The 23986-nt window shown below is 28.9% G+C and overlaps 1 protein-coding gene across 1 annotated transcript; it reads left to right on the top strand.

Annotated features, from left to right (window-relative positions):
• Nucleotides 1-10888: 10888 nt before the first annotated feature.
• LOC135950988 (cytochrome c-like) lies at nucleotides 10889-20137 on the top strand. The gene is made up of 2 exons (XM_065500533.1): nucleotides 10889-11052; nucleotides 19747-20137. Exon 2 carries the CDS (start codon nucleotides 19754-19756, stop codon nucleotides 20075-20077), a length of 324 nt encoding a protein of 107 aa, XP_065356605.1. The 5' UTR covers nucleotides 10889-11052; nucleotides 19747-19753; the 3' UTR covers nucleotides 20078-20137.
• Nucleotides 20138-23986: the final 3849 nt, after the last annotated feature.

Raw genomic sequence — 23986 nt, 5'->3', positions numbered from 1 at the left:
AAAACGAGAATGAAAAATTCGTTAATTATATTAACGATTACGTAAACATGTTGATTGAACTTGAATATTATTTTTTGTAACAGTTGTTTGGGGTGTTTTTTAAGTTTTAAATTGCTTTACTGATAATTTAAAACTTAGAAAAACTATAAAAAATCATTCGTTCACATTTTAAATCCAAACACATTTGAACGTTTGTATTTCCACAATGACATCATTGGAATTTTGTGAATTAATTAAAAACAAATTGTGCAATCGAATTGTTTAATTTAAAATATTGTACATATCGCTCATTTGCTGCAACAACGTCATAACTCAAAATCCGGGTGTTTTGAACTGAGTAATACAAAATATGCGCTGTTGTTTAGTCGTTCATATAGTTTTATCAGTTTTAAAAAAGTCAATTATTTTTTGTATGGGAGTGTTTTTGTTGTAAAAAAAATTTGGGTTAAATACAGATTAGAAAGATATTAATATCTACTATTTAAATCAGGTTTTATATCTGAAATCGTATGATTTGTTGAAAATTTATTTAAGAAATAGTAAAATGTCATAAAACATTCAAAGTAGTTTTTCTCGAAACGACTTTTTTGAATTATGACGTTTTTGCAGCAAATGATCGATATGTACAAGTAAAAAAACAATTGGCCAATTCACAATTGGTGTCGTAGCGTTGTATCGTTGTATGTCGTAATTTTTTATTTATTAATATTTTGTTTTTGTTTCGAAAAATTTGTTTGAAAAATATTTATGACATACAATGCTACAACACTACGACATCAATTGTGAATTGGGCAAATATAATTTTATTTGAAAAAAGGTTGTTATGGAAACGTTTGAGAAAATATACAGATGTATAAAAATATCTTGAGAGAAACAATAAAGATAATGAATTGTTTGTCGAAGTCTAAACAAATATTGAAAAAGATTGTGGTATTAAAATGTTTTGTCTGAAAGTTGTGTTGTTTGCTGTTTTAACAATATGGGATGAAAAAGTATTTTTTTTTTTTGGTTTTAATTGCACCAGCAGTATTAAGAGTAGTCTATAGAATATTCAAACCAAGGGTGCGACAATATTAAAATTTGAAACAGTTTCGATCTTTTGAAATACAAATTTTCTACTCAATCCGAATATTATTTTTTTAAAATGTTTGTAACAAAACGAGTTTGTTTTAAATATAAATTTATATTTAGATTTTCTGTAACTGGTCTCAGCTAATATTAAACATTTCTTAAGATACTTACATACATACATATGTATATTCAAATGGATAGTACATTGCTGATTTCAAACAAATCGTACTTTATCAGACCCCAGAAAAAACCACATAACACTTTTATTGTTGTTTGATGTTTTGTGCCAGTGATGTGATCGGTTGTGTTTGAAGAAGGTTTTTGTTTAGCAAATATGTACAATGTATGCTAATTTTTGGTTCGTTGGAGCCGAACAGTAAACATTCAAATCTTTATTTTACTTGAAAATAATTTATTTCAGCTGCAGTTTTGTTTGTTGTTCCATTCATTTATTACCAACACATGCACTAAAATTCATTCAAGATTTCTTTTTCAAACTTACTTGTACTTGTGTTCATTCTACACCATTTCCAATTGTATTTCACAAATTTCTAATTATATTTCAGAAGTTTCTAAATTATATGTATGTATATCACAAATTTCAAATTGAATTTAAAAAATTTCTAATTGTATTTTAGAAAATTCCAATTATATTCCAGAAATATCCATTTATATTTCAGAAATAGAATTAGAATCTTCGGAAATACAATTGGAAATGGTGTAGATTTGTTCAGTTGTTTTTTCTGGTAGTCTTTGTATGTCGAACGAAGCCTGCATGAGACAACAACAAGAACATTTATTTACCTTTCGAATTGTGAGACATTTTCTACATTTGTTTTGAATGCAGACAACTATGCACAAACTTACGTATGACAAAATAACCCAATAGCCCATGTCTTTTGGACATTCTTAACAATGAGTATAAGATAGATAGAAATATAAATTCCATGACTACAAATGAGGAACAGCCAAAACACAACTTTTTTTTATTTACACGTGCAATTTTTTTTTAAAGAAAATTGTTAAAAATTTTATCAATTAATTTTAATTCAATTTGTGACCAACTCTGTACATAATATCTAAACCAGATCATTCAAATTACTTCCTTGACCTCTCACAGAGAGTCTAAAGGTAATTTTATTGCGGAATTTCGGTTTTTTCAGTTTAAACTTAACTGTTAGGAGCAGGGAAACCAAAATATGCAAATGCATGTTTTTTCTGGTGAGTCTAATGAGCACATGGATAAGATATTTACACGTTTCAGAAATATTTAAGAATTTTGGAATCGATTTGTTAGTGCATATTTTTGCATATTTTACCCTTAAATCAGAGGTTCGCAAAAATAAATCCTCTCACCAATACACTTACTCTCACCAACACATTCAATTATATATTTTATTCAGTGCACCTACAAACACACAAATACAAAAACTGAAAAAATAAAGAAAAAGTCATACACCAGTGCTCATGCGTATTCCTAGTTGTCTCGTTGAGTGGACAACGACTACTAAAATGTAAGAGCATAAGAATACGTGTGATTTTATTTTCCACAATTGTGGTATGGGCTGCGCATTACTGCCTTAAATGCATATTTTTGCATATATTAGTTTGAAGAGCATATTTATGTGATATTTTTGCGTTTTAGAGCATATTTTACTGTTTAATAGCATATTTTTACTTATCAAAAACAAATTTTGTCTTACTTATTTTTCGCTGTTGTGTTACAGGTTTTTACTTCCTTTGTTTAAAATTCAAAATTGAAAAATAGATGGCTTTTTTTAATATAAAATAAGCACTATTTTAATAATAGCGCCATCTAAATATCAAATATTAGTTCTAATTCAAACTTAACCGTTCTAAGTGTTAAAGAAATATTGGCCCATAATCATAGTCAACAATAAAGTACATTTTAAGAGAATTAAACATGAAAACATTTTCTGCATTTGCGGTGGCACCCAGTTAAAGTCGGTTCAATTTAAAACATACTTTAATTTTTACTATGGTTGCAAATTAATAAAAAGCAGGTTTTTATTTTAAAGTTGTTCTTAAAAAGAACCGACTTTAGTGTTTGACTATGATTATGGGCCATTGTCTTTTAAATTTTCTCTTATAACATCAGTTGATGTCGAAAGAACATTTTCTAGGTATAAAAATGTTTTCAGATCCAATAGACAACGATTTTTATTTGAAAATTTAAGTCAATATTTTGTAATTTATTGCAATAATAACCTTAATTGAAGAAGTGACTTTATATTTTTATAAAATATCATCATAAAATACATTTCGAGGGCTTTTCATAGCTAAAGTACCTATTGTTTTTATGTTGTATTTATTTTTTGTTAGACTTGTTTTAGTTCATGTTATTTTTGTTTATTTTTTTAAATAATAGTATATTTTTTGGCTAAATATTATGTAAAAGTTTGTTTTTTTAATAGCATATTCCCTCGTTATGAGTTACGAGAATATATGTTATGCAACCACCTCAAAGTGTCAATTTAATGCACAGTGTAATTAGTCTACATAGTATTGGACGTTCAAGAAAAAACAAGCATATTTAAAATTATCACATATTTCACGACCGACTTATAGAAAATTAGTTACACAAATTTATCATATTTATAATCTAAGCGACCAAAATGTCATACCCAACTCTTCAAACTCAACATCGTCTTTGAAACTTTGGTCAATTGGGAAACCTTGTATGTAAACAAGACATGTTTGAATATTCAAATGCATGTTGATAACCATGACGTTATGACGATAATAATAATGATGATAAAATATACTAAAAGATGGTGGTTTGAAATTATTGAAAAGAACTTTTTTAGAAAAACGAATTCAGTTCGAAAATAGTATTTTTGGGTAAAAATTTATAATTCAACGTTTCGTCATGCATCCAAATTAAAGTCTTAATTCAGAATTAAAAAATGCTGATTTCAGGGTTTATATAACTTTTTTTCCCGTAATCTAAATATTATAAATGAATTTATAAGAAATCCAAATTTGAATTAAAATTATTAAGTAGAAAATTTTGTATTAATAGATCTCTTAAGTATAAGCTTTCAAATTATTGTAACTAATATATTATTGAAACAATAGAAAGCTAAACTATTAAAAACTCATATGCATATTTCAGGTGACTATTTCAAAATAATTCATTAATTGTTGAATTAATTCAATAAACCTTTGTATGGTTAAATATTTGTTAATTCAAATCTAAACGAAATTGTATGAAGATATTTTTTCCTTCATTAAATTTCTTTTTGTTTTCTATTAAATCATATTTTATTCAAATAATTTGTAATGGACTTGAATAATTTAATACGCAATTAATTCTATAAAGAATGAATTTTCAAAGGAATGAATTCAATACGTTTGAAGTACTGAGGAATAAGGCCTATTTACTTGATTTGTTTTTAATGTAAGATTACTTTTATAAACTGAATAAACTTTTAAAATACAAAAAGGTACTAATTATGCTTGATAAATTTCACGTTAGCAAAAATAGTACCCGAAGAAACATTTGCAAGTGTTTGAAAGAAATAAAAAAAAAACAACTGTTTTACTAACCTAGAATGGCAGTGAACCTCGAAAATGTATGTATGTGATACGATGACCAAAATTGTAAAAGGTAGCACATATTACCAGTACAGGCGCGGATCCAGAGGGGGTGAAATAGGAAATTTCCCCCCCCCCCCAAACCGAAAAGTTTTCATATAAAAAAAGGAATAAAAACAAAAATGTAGAACAAATTTTAATATTTTATTCCCCCCCCAAATTGTTGACTTGGATCCGCGCCTGTACCAGTATGTATGTATAGTGTTACAAAATATAATTTTCATACCCATTTCTCAATGTTATATATCTACTCTAGTTACATACGAGATGGAAAACAAAGTTGGGAAAGATTTATTACACCAAATAGAAAACAACATGCAATGGATGCTGGCTGGCTGACTACATTGTTGTCTTTTTAATCTGAAGATGGAAATAACAAATTGTTCGTAAAACAATAAAAAATTAGGAACTGTAACTGTAATCTAATACATGTGAATGGGAAAAGACTGAATATAAATAATATTTTTGATAACTGTATGCAAGATTCTTCTTATACAGGTGACAAAAGTAATTCAATGAAGACTTTCTATAAAGAGGAATAATAAAAAAAATAATAATAATAATAATAATAATAATAATGGTATACATCCACTATTCATTTTAATACACTTGGTTAAATAATCATTTAGTAACATGACAAATTGAAACACACATTTTAAATTATTTTACAACATTTTAATATCACAAACCTAAATATTTTCCATATTTCTCGATTCAAATGTAAGAATTTATGTTTATTGGTCATATAATTAATAATGCCAGACATGAAATCGAAATCCAACAGTTTTATTTGTTTTATGGGTTACATTATGTGGTTCACACTTGCATACACACTCTAAACGAGTACAACGCATTTCAATTAGGGATCCCTCTCTGTTATTTATTTGTCATTCTGGTTGTTTTCGAAATATCTCTTACGAAGTATTAAAACAACACGAATACAAACGAACAAGAACACGTTTGTTTGACAAGTTAATTATTGTCTATACCACCACCACCGTCTTCTTCTTCTAGTTCGTCATTATGTACATATTTTTTGTTATTTTTTGACAACACATGGCGGGAGAGTGGGTTCTAATGAGGCTGACTGACAGCACAACACATAAATTGAATAAAGAAAAAAGCATCAACAAGAAAGTTTTTGTTTTTGTCCAATACCAGAAACGAGAACTTTAATCAAAAAGTTAAAATGTGGCAACAAATGCGTTTATGTTTCGTAAATACATGAGTAAATAGTTTATGGTTACAACGATATTACTTACTACAAACACTGAGAGAAACATTTAATGTTTTCTAAAAAATATTAACTTAAAACTATCACACCGCGTCTAACTTCATAAATGTTTGTCATGAGCAGGTCAAGTTTAAATATGCACAAACAAATTAAAAATAAGCAAAAACAAACTGGCAGAAAAAAGCATGGTATTACCCCCACTCAGAGAAAAAAGTGATTTTGTTTCTCCGCTCAAAATAAAATTTAGTTTGTTTAGGATGTCTCCAAAAATATTTTATTTAAAAAAAAAAAAACATTTAAACTGGTCGAGACTGAAAAGGAACACTGTTCTCTTTTCGGTCACTAACCCCCATTTTCTCAATCTCTGGTTATTTTTTATCGTGACGATAAACTTTTATCGATACGAAAAACGATATCCAGATATTGAGAAAATGGGGGTAAAAGTGCCAGTCATTCTTAGGTTTTTTGTTATTTCATCCAATAATGAATATTTGGAGAAGTTTCCAATGTATTGTCAGCCGCTGTAGGTATATCTATGGAGTAAAGCTGTATGTAAACAATAGTTAATTGCACTATGAACTCATGGGATTCCATAAAAAAGTAGCAAGAAATAAAATAAATCCTGTTTATTCCTTTCATAAACTGAACCATATTATTAGCGACAAAATCGGTATCAGTGCAACCGTTTTCAATTAACATTTTATTACTTTAACCCCCAGTAATACGAAGTCTAGTTATGCCTTAACTAATAGTTATACTGTCGGTTAAAATAATTTTTGTACGAAAATTGTCAGTATAACTATTAGTTAAAACATAACCAGACTTCGTGTTACTGGGGGTAAGTGTATTTTTGACTTTTTAATTATGCAAATTATTTTGTAAATTTAAATATGTAATTTTCGATTACCTGTTGTGTCTTGTTCGTCTGTTCATCAATTGATTAGATGTAAATTGTCACCCTAATACTACATATTTTAAACCTAAAAAACTAACAAAAAAAAACTAAGGTTTCATTATCATAAAAAGACCCTCAAAATATGTATGTACATAATGCCCCGGTGTGTATTCGTAATTTGAACAAACATATGTTTATCAAATTTAGGTTAAATGCAACTTATCTTTAATTATTTATTATAGATATTGATTTTTTAGTTTGTTTCGAGCCATAGTATTTGTGTGTAACTCATGATTTCAGTGGAAAATTAATAAAACTACATGTGCATTCATTATTTTGTGAAATGAAATTTATATTTTTATATTAAATTTTTTTGAAATAAAATTGTATGAATGCAGCAGATTAGATTTTTAATTTTTGTTTATTAAAGTTTAACTTATATCCCAAATTACTTTAAATAAAATCAAAATATTTATGTTCCAAAGATCAATTTTAGGAACCAACTTTTGGAGATAGATTTAATAATATTTAATGAAGTCATCAAAATTTTATTTACTTTGCCCGAATTTCTTTTACGATTTAGATTTAATCTTTTGAAAGTAAATTATTTCTAGTTATTTTTTTAATTTATTCACATAAATTAAATTTTTTCAACCCTACAACACACCACTTCAGATGTCCCATAGTGAACACTCCCACATCGTGATAAATTCATGCATAAATGGCATAATTATGCTGCATTTACATAAATCTGGTCATTATAGTCCACTTTTCTCTTCATAACGATTTGTGGTGCTGCACATAATCAAGCAGAAGAAGAGAAGGAAAACCCAAAACAATAGATTTGGACCACACAATGAAAATGAGAAATAATGTTGGTATAACGACTCAAACCAAAAACCAGGAATATACAAACATAAGTATTAATCTTCACTTTATTGGATTTTATCATTATTATTTATTTTTACATTTGGCAGCAACATGAAAGAGTATAAACCGAACAAAAGAAAATCAAGAGAAAAACTAACAAAGAATTGAAACTTAAAATAAACATATATCGCACTTGATCAACAAGAGGGTATTAACTCAAAATTTTGAAAATTTCACTTTTTTCAAGAAATCAACTAACAACATCAATATCTATCTACTGTAAACATTTCAACGTATTCCGATTACTCTTTCATCTCGAAAACAACATTTGAGACCATTTTCGTGATAATGTAGTGACTACTTTTATACAACAAAAAGGTATTATTTTGAGTTAATACAAAAGTTGAAATAGAAATGCATCGTATATTTTCATAAAAAAGGTATTATTTTGAGTTGAGCCTTTATTCCAGTTAAAAATAATCAAATTGTTTTATTTATATTTGGTTGTATTTTGAGTTGATACTGTTTTGTTGATAAAATTTGTTTTACTTTATGATTTTAATTCGAAATGTGACTCTTTTTATAATAAAATTGTTCACATTTTTTCAGAAAAAAGGTATTAACTCAAAAAACAGATTTTTTTTGCAATAATTGGAAAAATTTAAAAGAAAAACAATGTAATTATATTTTTAAATGGAATTTATTTACTATTATGTATTCAGATTTTCAAATTCTCTTAAAATGTAACAACAAACAGTTTTTAACCTCTACTGAAAATTTTAAAATTTTGAGTTAATACCCTCTTGTTGATCAAGTGCGATATATAACTTTACTATATTATTACTATAACAACAACATTATTCTGCAGAGCATGGGACTAGGTTTCTGTCGTTCAAACGATAATTGCATCTTTATTCCGGAACGAACAATGTAACTATAACAACTAGTTTTGCGATCATGAAAACACCACTTTAGTATTCGAAAAATAGGGTTATTTGTATTTTTGTTCATTATGTACCGATTTTCAATACCAACATTTTCGAAGGTACAATCTGATATATTGATACATGATTTTGGTACTTAATATATATTGGATCTTCGGAAAGTTGATTATTTATAGGTATATTATTTATAGGTTCTCAAATAAAGTATTCAAATAACAGAAAACTGTCTTTCGGGTTATTCAAAAAATTTGATTGCAAATAATGTGTATGCGTTAATTTTTTTTTACAAATACCAAAATTGCTGAAGGAATATCTGATATATTTATACATGAGTTTTATACTTAAGATGTTTTGTAGTTAGTTGAAATGTCAGTTTCAACCGCCATAATTTACATTCATTATATGTACATTCCGATTTCTTACCGAATATTTGAAAGTATGTATTACCATTAACTACTGAAATTACTAGTGATTAGTGGTCGCTTGGTGGCATGTACGTACAAATTATTATCTATTTATTTAAATTTCATTGAAATATTGTAGAATACTTTGACTTTTTTTTATTATTCATAACTTTCGTGGCTGGAGATCGACTCATTATTTTTTTGTTGGAAGTTTATGCAGAGAAAATCTATTGATATTTGATCTTATTTACTGTGAATTAGAAAAGCAACTAGTAAAACTGATCACAATAAGACCCGTGTAAGTATCAATCTAACTAATGAAAAGTTGTATATTGTATACCTTTCAAACTGCAGGGTTTAACGAATGGGAAAATTTGTTTGAGTGTGTATACGTTTTTGAAACTGACCCAGAAACCCACTTGAATGAATTAAAGCTCTTTAAGGTTTAAGACGATGATGATGAGGAACAAAACCAAAACAAAAGAAAGGTCCACATAATTATTGGTTACAAAAGAATAATATATGTATTTATTATAAAGGATGGACAGGACACCACTTTGATATCGAATGTGGGAAAACAGTAGCAGTAATAACCACAACAATAACAATTAAATATTGAAAATAATAAAAGGAAATGAACAAACATTAAATAAAGCAAAGAAAATTTATGCATAAAGTTTGTTTGTTTTTTTGGCGTATTGATCCGAATAGATCCCCTACAAATTGTTAAAACGCGGTTTTACAACTTTATATTGTGTCTGTAATTTCTACAATTTCCATTTGCTGCCTAATAAAGTATACATTCTGGATTCTTATACATACATATATTGAGAAGTCGGTATAACGATGTAAATCTGTCAGTGTGTTGTTTGAATTGCATTTTCTAAAATATGTATTATTCTGATTTTTTTAGCAAATTCACAACAGTGGAATATGATACTAGAATTCAGATTTCTCCTAAAAACCCTTAATGCAGCAATTATCAAATTTTTACCGATTTTTGCTTGATGACACTTATAATTTACCCTACACTCGTTTTCGGGTGTAGGGTAAAATCCTAAAAATCTTTCCCAGTTTTTCTAAGGAAATTAAACAATATTTTTTCTTCGATTTCTACCACTCACTCCTTCGCGTTAAATGTCAATTCGATAAGAGGATTCAATATAACAAACTGAAGTTGTGGTAGCAGTTGTGGTGTTGGTCGTGATAAGTACCAAGACCAAGGCATATTATTCAAGAATACAAGTAACAGCAGTAAAAGGAAATGAATAAAAAGTAATATAATTTTGATAGACATGATATGTATTTAAAACCCACAAATTAAGATTTAAAATAAACAGTAATGTTGTTTCTTCTGTTTTATGTGAGTTTAGAAGACAGTAAGTAGTCAGGATTTTGTTTTAAAAGACTTTTTGCACTTTTTATTATTTGGTTTTAACAGGATTTTGTAATGATTACGTAAAATATTGTTTTGTATAAGAACCAAGTGCATACGCATACTCAAACTCAAACTCTCTGCTATGTATAGAAATAATGCTAGAAGAAAATGCGTCTCGTATCCTCCTCCATCCGTTTCCGTTCCAACACAACACAACAACACAACAGCTCACATACATTCATAAATTAAAATGTTACACAAACACAGCAACAAAAGAAAATCTGATTTTTTCAAGGACATTGTTAGAAAGCAGAACATGTAGTATGTATGTACAAGGTACGACTAATTATAAAACTACAGTATAAAATTTAAATTAAAATTTGTTACCTTAGTGTTTTTTTTTTGTTGCTTTTAGGATTCACTTTCAAACACACTTGTTTATTTCTTTGAAATGTTACAAATTATTTTCTTTTGTTTATTTTAAATCTGTCAAGTAAATTAGTAAATTTTTGTTGACAAATTTTATTACGTTTTCTTCAAAATCAAAAAGTTTGTTTGTTACGCTTTCGTAAAGAATAAAATCGAGTTTAAACTTTTTGTTATTCTCCACTAGTGATATTATAAATAATTTGTGCAACGTAAGTTTATTTCCACGTACTACTATAAATTGCTATAGCGTTTTAAAAGAACCGATAAAATATAACCAACCGCTCAAGAACGCGTCAGCTGATTGAATGAAATAAAAGTTTTATTTTGTTGGTTGAACACCAAAACAAAAAACAACGTCACGACAATGTACACAGTACGCTGGCTGTCTGCCTGCCTGTGTACATTTTTCGCTGCAGCAGCGAATGTTTCAAATTATTCGTTATACCTTCATACATGTTATGTACATGTAATTTCTCATAAGAGGTTTGCTATGCTAGCGGCCCAGGGCTTCATATCTGTTTTAGAGTACAATTTGAAATAGTACATGTTCGTGTGTAACTGTAAGTACGAAAAACTTTTGCGCCGACTTCGCAGTTTGCTTTTGGTTTCGAGTGGCTTGTTGTTGTTTGATTGCAGGTAATAAGTGTTTGTGTGTGTATATGCGACTGAGAAATAATCTGTGTGTGTTTTATAGTGAAGCTTTTTGTGTTACACTTTATTAGAAAGCTTTTTCTCATATACATACATAATTATATTATGCAGCTACATTAAATTGTTCTACTCGTTTGGTATCGAATACAAAAATAGCTTGTAAAATTTTGAGATCATTAAATTCTTCTTTGGTATGGTATAAATACGACAAAGTCAGCCCATACTTGGCTGAGATACAAGTAGAAATCCTCGACTAAACTCGAATTTTTAACCCTTATTGTTGCCAATTGTCTACATTCCAGTTCCACTTAATTTTAGACGAACATATCCTTGATACTAATTCAGATGCTCCTTCAGCATAATTAAATGGAGTACGATTAGTTTCAGCTATAGAAATTCTAAATCAAACTAAAGCTATAGGAATTATAATAAATAAATATCAAATATATATTTGAGGAGCCGCAGAACAAAAGGTAATTTTTCGCATTTTTTCAAAAAAAAAAAATTGGTTTTTTAGTATTTTTATAATATTTGGGTTGAAATCTTCTAGAAACAATCAAGTTAGCAAAATATTTCATTTCAATGTGTAATTTGTTTATATATTAGATCAGGATTAAAAACATTCATTTAAAATATTATCGTTAAAAAAATGTGCATAAAAAAGGCATACTTTTTAATTTTGTTTTTAACAAAACGTACTTTTTTCCATTATTTTTTAACAAAAGGTTCTTTTTCCATTATTAAAATGGTTTTATATCAAACATCTTTAACATTTAATGTTGTGACTTATGACAGTTAGATGTATCTATTGATAAGTAAGAAACTTGTTACCATTTCCAGGTTCATGCAGGTTTTTAAGGAGGCGAAATAAATAAAACTCGATTTCCCAAAAATTTTAAATGAGCGAAAAAGTACCTTTTGTTCTGCGGCTCCTCATTTGATACTTTATAGAAAAATAAAAGTAAAAATCATGCATTTAAGGGTTAAGATTTATATGCATATTCTGGACAGTTTTCCTAATTTCCCGGACTTTTCTCATTTCCTGGAAATATTAAAAAATTCTCTTCACTCCCGCTAATTTTTTAAAATATTAAATTAAGGCAAAAACCCAGTAACATTTTTCAAATAATCGGTCAAAATTCATTAAGGAAGCCTGATTAAGTTAAATCTGGTGAAAATGTGTAATTCGTTTCGATAGAGAACTTTTTCAAATCTGAATTTTTCATCTAAATATGAATATCCTTAGAAGATATTAATAATTCATTTAAGAACTTAAAATTTCAATTTGTTTTAAGTCGAACTACTAGAAATATTAATTTTGTTGTTTTAAATAAACATTTTTCTGTTTTTGTCATACAGAGAAAATATTTTTAGTTGTGATAACCGAATTTATTGATAATCAAATGATTCACTCTAAATTAGCGAATTTTTTAACTATTGTAACGGAATTTCCATGCGTAGGGAGTCAGCTTTAAAAGGATTTGACACAAAAGCTTTACAAACGTTTAAAAATGATTAGTTAACCCCTTTAAGGCTAAAGAAGATATAATTAGCCTTAGTAAACGGTTTCATTTTACAGTCAAGGACTCTGAAGGGGGAAACTTAAAGATACATTTTATGGGTCCATTACGGATGGCTACCGAATGCTAATGATGACAACTGACAGCTATAATTTTCTGTTGCCATATTGGCGACCACAATTTTGTGGTTTTCCTCTGACAACGCAACTGAAGTTCGGTTGCCATCCATAATCGACCCATTATGAACTATTTTTTAAATCAATATTATGTTCTCAAGGATTTTATTTAAATAAAATCAAACACAGCCCAACATGGTTTAATACTGAAAACAAGTGCTTTATGTGTAATAGGAGGGCGAGTTGCTTTTTCCCCCTTGGTATATGTTGTAATGTATTATGGAAGTGTAATAAAAAACTAATAGATTTTACTTTAGCAGCAGATTGCTGTTGCAGTCTTGGCAAAAGAATAACTGCATTATATGATAAGTAAATGGAAAATGTAATTTAAGGTATCATAGGTCATCAACAAATTAGAATTTTTGTAAATAAAAGTATGAATAATATAAATTAATTTCTCTTTAAAGGTACATATGCACATAAATTTATAGATTTCAGTATTTGGAAAACATACAGTGGCGGCCAGCTATTTAGGGAAAAATATTTGAATATTTTGTATTTACTGAATTTTAAGTGCGAAAGTACCAAAACAAAAGGATCCTACGGGTATGAAATTTAGTATGAAATATAGTTTCTCAAAAGCGGTATTGACAAAAATATGTGGAAATATGTTGACCCGCCTCAGTGAGCATCCGCTGTTATAACATGATATGGCCGAAACAAATGGAATTAAAAATACGAAATTTGGTCTAAATACATATATTCTGATAATGAAAATATACATATATAATGTATTAATTATATAAAAGTTAGGAAATATTTTTATTTAAAAAAATAAAATGTTGGTCAAGTTGTAGAAAAACCGTATGTGTTCGTGGTAAATATGTATGAATTGACACACTTGTGTGTTACAACAGTCGTTTTGTATATAAATTTGTTGAAATATTTGAAAAATTATTTGAGAATCACATGGAATTTAGCAAACAATTTTGTCCCTAATTAGCTGGCCAGCACTGTTAGTTCCACAACTAGTTTTATATGCTCACGCGGGAAATTTGTGTCTTCTAAAAAAAGGGGATAAAACGAACAAAACCGAGTTTTGATACTTTTTTGTATCCCAGAAAATAAATTTAAATTAAATTGTTGTTCTTCTAGAAAAAAATTCAAATGGATTTTGCCACTTTTTGAAATTTAAACGAATAATGGGTCAAAATATTAGGGTGAAGCTAATTCATGATAAAAACTGTGATAGTGCTATATTTTTAAAAAAAAGTAGAATGTATGTATTTCTACTACTTTTTTAAAACATTAGAGTAAAGCTAATTCTTGATAAAAACAGTGATAGTGCTATATTTTTAAAAAAGTAGTATTTCTATTACTTTTTTTAAAAATGTATTTCTCGTATATTATTGAGCTTTAGGTCAAGTAGTAGAAATACTAATTTTTTAAAAGTAGTAGAAATACTATTTTACATAAGGAGTAGAAATGTTCGAATGTTTAGAGAACTGAGAGAAACTTAATAACTGTTTAAAATAGAAGTTGTTTTATATTAAATGACAACGAATTCATTCGAATCCCGTTTCAAACCCAATTTAAAACGGCTTGAACTTTACGGCATCTGAGACAAATATACATACATAGATGCATGTAGTATTAATCATTGTTTAAAAAAACTAGACTACAAGTAGCAGTAGCAACCAAAAACCACAAGTAGTCTAGTTATGAAAAAGTTTTAAAATAGCAGAGTCATTTGTTTTCTATTACTTCTGCTACATTTAAAATTTAATAGTAATAGAAGTAGCAGTTTACTACTTTTTCCACAAAATGTTACCCCTAAAGAGTTAAGAAAACTAAAAAATACCCACAAAAATTAATTCTATCATTTAATAATTTTTAAAAAAGTAGTATTACAGTCAAATGCACGAAAATTCATTTATAATTATGTAGAACATAAATATTTCCCATGCAAATTATATGGCAACGTATGAAATAACTTGTTTATGTATATGGTAACTTTATACACACAAAAACACGATCATTCTGTTAGCAACACGAACATCTGAGACGAATAAAAACGAATTATTCTTTTAAACACTCTCAAAACAACAACAATACACAATTGGTCAATTCACAAGGTCTCTTATCATGTCATATTGTCATAATGTCCTAATATTTCACAATGGTTTTTATTGTTTTTCAAGCAAAAAATGTCCTAAAATAATACTACTCTGTTTGCTATGCTTATTGTGTTATCGTAACCAACCAGCAGAGACCTGCGCCAGATGCCTAAGAGTCGGTTAAGCCGAGCTGCCGTCGTGATATATTAGGACATTATGACAATATGACTGATAAGAGACCTTGTGAATTGACCAAATGTTTATTTCTTGTATCTTTGGTAGTATTATGGCTGAAGATTTTCTTTTTGACTTCTATTGCTACCCAACTGCCATTTCAAAAACTACTTAACTCCTACTTCTTCTACTACTTAAACTGCTACCTTATTGATACCTTACTTCTGCTTCTAAATAGTATAAATCAAAACTCTATGTAGAGCAGTAGCTATGATTTGTATTTTAATGATACTACTCCATTTACAATTCATGTTTTATTACTACTGCTCTGTTTAGAGATTTATTTTTTGAAGGTAGCAGTAGTTTTAGAAAAAACAAGAACACGAAAATAGATAAATGCTACTGCTACTGCTACCGCTACTGAACATTTTTTGAAGCAGTAGTTTAAGCAATAGTTAAACATTTTTAGTTATCGTAGCTTTTTAAACACTGATATTAATATTTAATGTGCAACACGTCTTTCACTAATTTTTTCACCCACAAACCCAGTTTACATTATCGTAACACATATTGAAGTATGTACAACAATTTTTGAAAACACTCTCGCATTCTTGGTGGCAACAATAATGACGATTCTCACATACTAATTAGATGAAGTTCAGAAACACATACATACTTATGTATAGTATGTTCATAACCAAATATGTAGTGGTAGCAAGTTACAGCAACAACTTGGTAATTTCCCAGCAGTTCTAGAAGACAGTACCGGATAGTACTAGTGATTTTACCCATCATTTAGGGTGGGAGCTAGTTACTTCAATAGCCACGTGACTAGTCATTTTAACATGGACATGTCCTAAGCAGGGGGTCAATTGTCTCTTTTTGATTACAATGGGACTATCTGATTACATAGCGTCAGTTACCTTACTAGCTTTGTAACTGGTTACTTGATCAGCTACTTGACTAGTTATTTTAACACGTGCATGTCCTAAGCAGGGGGTCAATTGACCCTTTTTATTGAAATGTGACTATCTGATAGCTGATCGAATGTAGTCAACGCTTCTGGTGGGTAAAATAAAGTGCAGTACAAAAAAAGTTTGAAATGACTTCACCATAGGTTACTAAGAGACACTAAAGTGACTATTGACTTCATGCTATGTTACATGGGATATCAGTATACTTAAGCAAAAATAAAAATAAACTGTATGACAATTATATCAACACAATTTGTATAAAACCAGTTTGTACGAATTACTCACAAAACGTTTAAAGTAACTACACTCCAGATTACTTAGAGATACTTAAGTGTCAATTGTCTTCACGCTAGATTACTTGGGATGTATAAAGTAACCAATTGTCTTCTCTCTGAACTGCAAAATGCACACACGTGTCAAATGACCAAGTGATAAGACATTTGTGACAATTATTGTATTTAAGGGATACATTGACTACTTGCTTAACTGCTGGGTTAATGCTAAACACATCATAAATGAAATGATTCCATATATCGTCACCTAAAATGCAAAACAACGTATCATCAAAAAATTCGAAATTAATAATATTATTGATTACGATTCACTACATCATATTACATATGTATGTGTACAAAATTTTAAACTTTTACTATCAAAAATAACCAAGTTATAACCAAAATTGAAACTAAAGTATCATCAAGTATATGATTTTCTTGGACAAAATAACGTATACGCTTTGAGCAATTAATAAATAATAGTATCCTAATTTTTTTAATGAATTTGTTGCAAATGAATATTTTTTGCAGTTTTAATGAAAATTTAATGAAGAAAATTTTTATGTTTAAAAAAGTAGTCGTTAGTAATTAAAATAAAAAAAATATAATAAAATTAAAAAAGTATATATAAACTGCTTTTATTTAAAATAAAAAAAATATTTTTATTAAAGTTTTTATTTTTTCATAAAAATTTATATTGATGATACGTTTTTTGTTTCAGAAAATAACAATTCAAAAAAACGTAAGCCACATATCTTAAAGTGTGCTTTGAAAAAATTATTTGTAATTCAAATTTGAAAATTTTGTTTCAATATCTCAAGTAGTTTTCATTTTATATCGTTTTTTACTTCTCCTATAAACTTATGAAAAGTGATGTTACGTTATTTTGCATTTTAGGTGACGATATGTATTCGTACATGAAATATTATAATGACGGTATTGCATGAATTAGATCAAGTAAACGTAGACATGAGAAGTTTGAAAAGCAAATCATTTCCATATATTTCCACACTCCATCTACAACTGGCCAAGGAGAAATTTTGCATGCAAATCGCAAATTTGTTAAAAGAATTTCGTGTTCTTAGAATTTTCATCAATTAGAGTCAGTTATCATTTCCTTTAGCACTTTGCGTGACATTTACCACTAAGCGATTGTTTAGCACAGTGACAGACTGCTTGGCTTTTCCTACGGAATCGTACAACTATGTACATATTTACTTAACCTTACACAAACAAAATTATACACATTCATTATAATACCTATGACTTGAAGTTAAATGGCATAAATTGTGTTACATGGAGGTATGCAAATAAATACATAATCGCTTGTATGTCACTATTTTTTATATAAAAATTCAAATGTACAACAACATTTTTACAACATATTCATCCTTGAGAGCTTCAAAGGACATTTGCTGATTGTTTATAATATAATATATAATATATATATATATAAACTTTATATACATACACAAAATTAGAGGAAAAGTTTGAAAATTCTCTTTGGAAAGCTTTGGAGGATAAAGCTTTGTGGTCAATGTCAGTTTTAAGTGCTCTAATAGAGTAACGTCACAAACTTGTTATAAATCTTAAAAAAGGATTAAATACTTGCACGCAGAAAAAAAACATGGTTCGGCACTGTGTTCTTCGTAACAATAATTTCCAAATTTTTCAGGTGAGCGCAAAAACTGTTGAATTTATCGATCAATATTTTATTATTTGTCCCTGCAGAACTTTATTATTTGTCTCAAAGAATTATACATAGGATAAATAATAAAATAATTATCGATAAATTCAGCAGTTTTGTCAAAAACAAATCAACAACTACAAATAAGTTGATTTGTTTTTTTATGATATCTCAGAAACTAATATTCGTAAGAAGAAAACGGATCGTTTTGAAAAGTTAGTTTTATTATAAAAAAAAACTAAGATATTTTCTTATCTCGACTTAAGATGTTTTGTTCAAACTCCACATATTTAATAGAAAACCTAGTAAATTTAGTAAAAAGTCATGTTTTTGAAAACTGATATAACGGAATGCAGTTTTTAAAAAAAGTTTCCTTGGCACTCACTGTATATAATTTATTGATTGCCTGAATATGAAATACAGTCCTGAGTAAAATATCCAGCAGAAATCAAACGAAATTATGTGAAAACATAGTCCGCAATCATCGTTCTTAAATTGTTAATACTTTTAGTGCATTCGTCATAAGATGGATGGTCTAAAACAACTTTACTTATTCATTTAATCGAGTTTTAAACAAACTTCTTACACTTCAATGTGCAACAAAACTAATTGATTTACGATGACAATGACAACTGAAGAAGGCCAAGCAGACAATGACTAAATAATCTAAAAGATTGCAAGAAAATCAATTTGAGAACTAATGAACGAAATGTAGGATAATGTCTGGCTATTTTTAGGAAATGCATAAATTACGCCCTACAAAACATTGCTATAACATGGAGATACGATAAACTTAAGTATGGAGTATATGGAGATTACAGAAACACACAAATCTAAATTATGTCTATCGGTGCTAATGATGCTTAACGAAATAATAAATTGTATTCGATAATGTTCCAATACAAAAATTTAAAACTACATATTGCCCATTTGCTGCAACAACATCATAACTCAAAATCCGGGTGTTTTGAACTGAGTAATACAAAATATGCGCCGTTCTTTAGTCTTTCATATAGTTTTATCAGTTTTAAAAAAAGTCAATTATTTTTTGTATGAGAGTGTTTTTTATTGTAAACGTTAAAGTAAAAATTTCGATTAAATACAGATTAGAAAGATATTAGTATCTACTATTTAAATTAGGTTTTATTTCAGAAATCGCATGATTTGTTGAACATTTATTTAAGAAATAGTAAAATGTCATAAAACATTCAAAGTCGTTTTTCTCGAAACGACTTTTTTTGAATTATGACGTTGTTGCAGCAAATGAGCGATATATACATACATATGTATTTCATTTAACAGCAGAATCTATGATTTTGAAGAAAAAAATATTTGTATGTATTTTATTTTTAAATTGTCTAAAAATATTTAAATTTTGTCTCATTCCAGTTTGAAAATGGGCATACCAGCTGGTAATGCTGCAAATGGCAAAAAAATCTTTATGCTAAAATGTGCCCAATGCCATACAGCCGAGTCTGGCGGCAAGCATAAAGTGGGTCCCAATCTTCATGGCGTGTTGGGTCGTAGAAGTGGTCAATCATCGGGTTATATGTATTCCGAAGCCAATAAAAATAAGGGTGTTACTTGGACTGAAGATGCCATGTTTGAATATTTAGAAAATCCTAAGAAATATATACCTGGCACAAAAATGGTATTTGCCGGCCTCAAAAAAGCCGATGAGCGTGCCGATATTATTGCCTATCTTAGGAATCCAAATTAGCTTGAATTTGTTTATTTATTGATCACAGGCTTTGAATAAAATTTTGTATACAAATAATAAGTAATTCTCATAAAAATGGAGTGATTTCAAATTAAATTTCAGCAAATCGCGCGATTTTTTACATTTTAACAAAGTAAAGTAAAACGAATCATGAAGATTTGATTAACAGAACTCCAAAATATGTGAATTCGTTTTAAAAACCGAAAGTTACTCGGATTTGGTTTGTAGAAGAGGAACTATAAATTATAACGGAAACATATACATACATTTTTTTCTTGATTGAAAATAAGTTTTGTTTTTGGACACAATTTAAAAAAAATACCAAAATACAAAAAAACATACAGTGGTGGTCAAAACATATGCAACCAGCAACAGAATTTTACAAAAGTTGTTTAAACTAGTTTAAGATGTAAACAAAAATATTCATTTGCTTATAATATTTTTTAATTAATGCTTTAAAAATAAGAATATGAAATTTAATTCAGAATTTTTTGCATTGAAAAGAAAAAAAATTTAAAAAACTACGTATGGGTTGATATTTCATTGGCCAAAACATATGCAACTAATTGCTTCTAAAGCATTTATGTCTATAAAACTCAACATTTCGTGGCAAATCCTATATTTTCAATGACGGCCTTACATCGGCAAGGCAGTGAAGCTATCAAATTGGCAATCAAATTTGCAGGAATAGCGTTACAAGCATCTACCAATCCTTGAAACATAATCTCTGAATTAGTGCAATTTTCGGGGTCGATTCTTTGATTAACGATTTCCCAAATGTTCTTAATGGGATTTAGATCTGGTAATGGTGGTGGCCATTCCATTACCGAAACTCTTTCTTGTGCTAACCACGATTTAACAACATGTGCAGAGTGCTTGGGGTCATTATCGTGCTGAATAACTCATCGAAGAGGCTTATTATCCTCAGAATTTGGAAGCATTACTCTTTCCAAGATGTCTCTATAGATAAATCCATCCATTATTTCATTAATTTAGAGCGATGGGCCAACTCCAGCAGCAGAAAAACAACCCCCAAACCATTACGTTGCATCCTGCATGCTTCACCGACGTTTTCCCTACGCGCAAAAACCGCTTATATCAAAACGTAATCAAAAGAAACGTTTGAAGTTTGCTATGGAGTATTTAAATTGGCCAGAAAACAAATGGACAACTGTCCTATTTAGCGACGAATCCGAATTTAATATCATCGGAAGTGATTTGATGTGTTACGTAAGACGACCACTTAACACGCGGCTTCAAGCACGATACTGCAAAAAGACACTGAAACATGGAGGATGCAACGTAATGGTATGGGGGCAGTTTTTCTGCTGCTGGAGTTGGCCCATCGCTCTAAATGAATGAAATAATGGATGGATTCATCTATAGAGACATCTTGGAAAGAGTAATGCTTCCAAATTCAGAGGATAATAAGCCTCTTCGATGAGTTATTCAGCACGATAGCGACCCCAAGCACTCTGCACATGTTGTTAAATCGTGGTTAGCACAAGAAAGAGTTTCGGTAATGGAATGGCCACCACCATTACCAGATCTAAATCCCATTAAGAACATTTGGGAAATCGTTAATCAAAGAATCGACCCCGAAAATTGTACTAATTCAGAGATTATGTTTCAAGGATTGGTAGATGCTTGTAACGCTATTCCTGCAAATTTGATTGCCAATTTGATAGCTTCACTGCCTTGCCGATGTAAGGCCGTCATTGAAAATATAGGATTTGCCACGAAATGTTGAGTTTTATAGACATAAATGCTTTAGAAGCAATTAGTTGCATATGTTTTGGCCAATGAAATATCAACCCATACGTAGTTTTTTAAATTTTTTTTCTTTTCAATGCAAAAAATTCTGAATTAAATTTCATATTCTTATTTTTAAAGCATTAATTAAAAAATATTATAAGCAAATGAATATTTTTGTTTACATCTTAAACTAGTTTAAACAACTTTTGTAAAATTCTGTTGCTGGTTGCATATGTTTTGACCACCACTGTAATATCGAATAATGTGTAAGAATTAGAGCCCTGCATGAGTGACTTAAATAATATTTTAAAACATTTAATTTTTTTCAAGCACTGTTTTTGACTCACTCATTGTTTTTTGAATGAATATAATAATTTATTCAAAACAAAAACGTATTTGACAAAAATTTCAAATAAAGCAAAATACATGAATGTAAAGAGTATAGCCATAGAGAATAGACATAGAGCGGAAACTCTCCTGTCAAAGACCTAACTCAGTTGTCAGAAGCCTAAGTGGTGAGAATGTATTAGTAGAAAAAACAATGTGAAAACAAAAACAACACTCGTATGCAGCGTTACCATATGTCAAGTTTTCCCTTTTTTTGCAAGGTTTTTGAGGTGCAAAAAGTTTTATTTTTAAAAAAAAAAGTTTTATGGAAAATTGTAAATTTATGATATCAATAAGTTGAACTGTTTATTCAAAATTATGTTCCCAAATTCATTTACTAAATGGTTTAATTGATTTATTTAGGAGCTGAAGTGTCTTCACCAATAAATTCGCATAAATTATCTCAGTCTGATTATATGTACGAATAGGGTTTTGTAATTTTAGTATGTATGTAGTTAAAAAAGTTTTTTTGTTGAAAAAAAAGTTTTTTTTTAGAAATAAAAAGTTTTCTTCAAAAAAATTATGGCAACACTGCTCGTATGTGTGATTATTTTGAGTAATTCTTTTGTTTGAGTTTTTTTCTAGTTTCCGCTCTATGTTTCTCTATGAGTATAGCATTATGTGAGTATTGAGAGTGTTTCTGTGTTTCAAATCGAGTGCAAAACAGCGAGTGAATCGAATCATAGAGGGCTTTATTGCAGCGAAATGCAAACTCACACCACTACAGTTTTTAGATATTGTAGTTGTATGAGTTGAGAATTATTCTCTGGCAAAAACAAAAACAAATAGCTGAAATAATGAAATAAACATGCATAAAAGCGTAACACAACCTGCTTCTATCAATGCTCATGCGAGACTGACTGTTTTTATACAATGTGTGTGCTTGCGTACATGTAAAAACAAAAACAAGAGAGCTCATTTGAGAGCTCATTGCATTTCGCTGCTTTATTGTGTGATTAATGTGCTGTTTTTCTATATCGAATGAGCGTTTTGAGTGGACGTTTTACATGTATTTTGTTTTTGTTACAATAACAAAACACATGTTAAATTTCCACTCAAAGTACTCGTTCGCTATAGAAAAACAGCACATCAATTATAATGAAATTCTTTGAACGAATTACTATTCTTATGAATTTTTATAGCGAGATTACAAATAAAACGCATTATTGTTTACATGTATATTTTATTAATCTAACTCATGTAATAATTATATTTAAATGTTATTTAGAGATGTAAGCAAAACTACTGTAAATTGAAAAATATAAAATATAAGGACCACAAGAAGAGAGCATCTACTTCTTGTGGAACTGCATTTTTTGTGATTCATGTGTAAAAAAATAATTTGATTTACCGCAATATCATTTGAGGCAATCAAGCATCGTTTTTCAGAAATTACGTTACGGGTACAAGAGAAAACCCTTTCTGAAGGTGCGCTACTTGCAGGTATTGCTAAGATTCGGCAGCTCAATTTGTGTAAAAAGGGGAACTCGTTCTTATGCGAATCCCTCCACTTAAGTGTGTCGAAATCATCAAAAAAGGACACTTCTGTTGTTTAGTATCGTATCAACTCCGAGGTCACTGAATCCTTTTTTTATTATTATTTGCTTTAATTATTTTTCTTTTGGAATTTAAAACTCGATTCACTCGATTCACAATATTTATTTTGTATTCTTTTTATATACGTAAGTTGTTTACTTACTCGATTTGAATGTAGACGTACGTACTCAATCATACTCGCAATGATTGAGTAGAACAAAAATTTGAATT

This window comes from Calliphora vicina, chromosome 2 (assembly GCF_958450345.1).
Source record: "Calliphora vicina chromosome 2, idCalVici1.1, whole genome shotgun sequence".
NCBI classification, from domain to species: domain Eukaryota; kingdom Metazoa; phylum Arthropoda; class Insecta; order Diptera; family Calliphoridae; genus Calliphora; species Calliphora vicina.
Note: the sequence above shows the minus strand (reverse complement) of the source record. Positions and strands in the feature narration are given on the sequence as shown.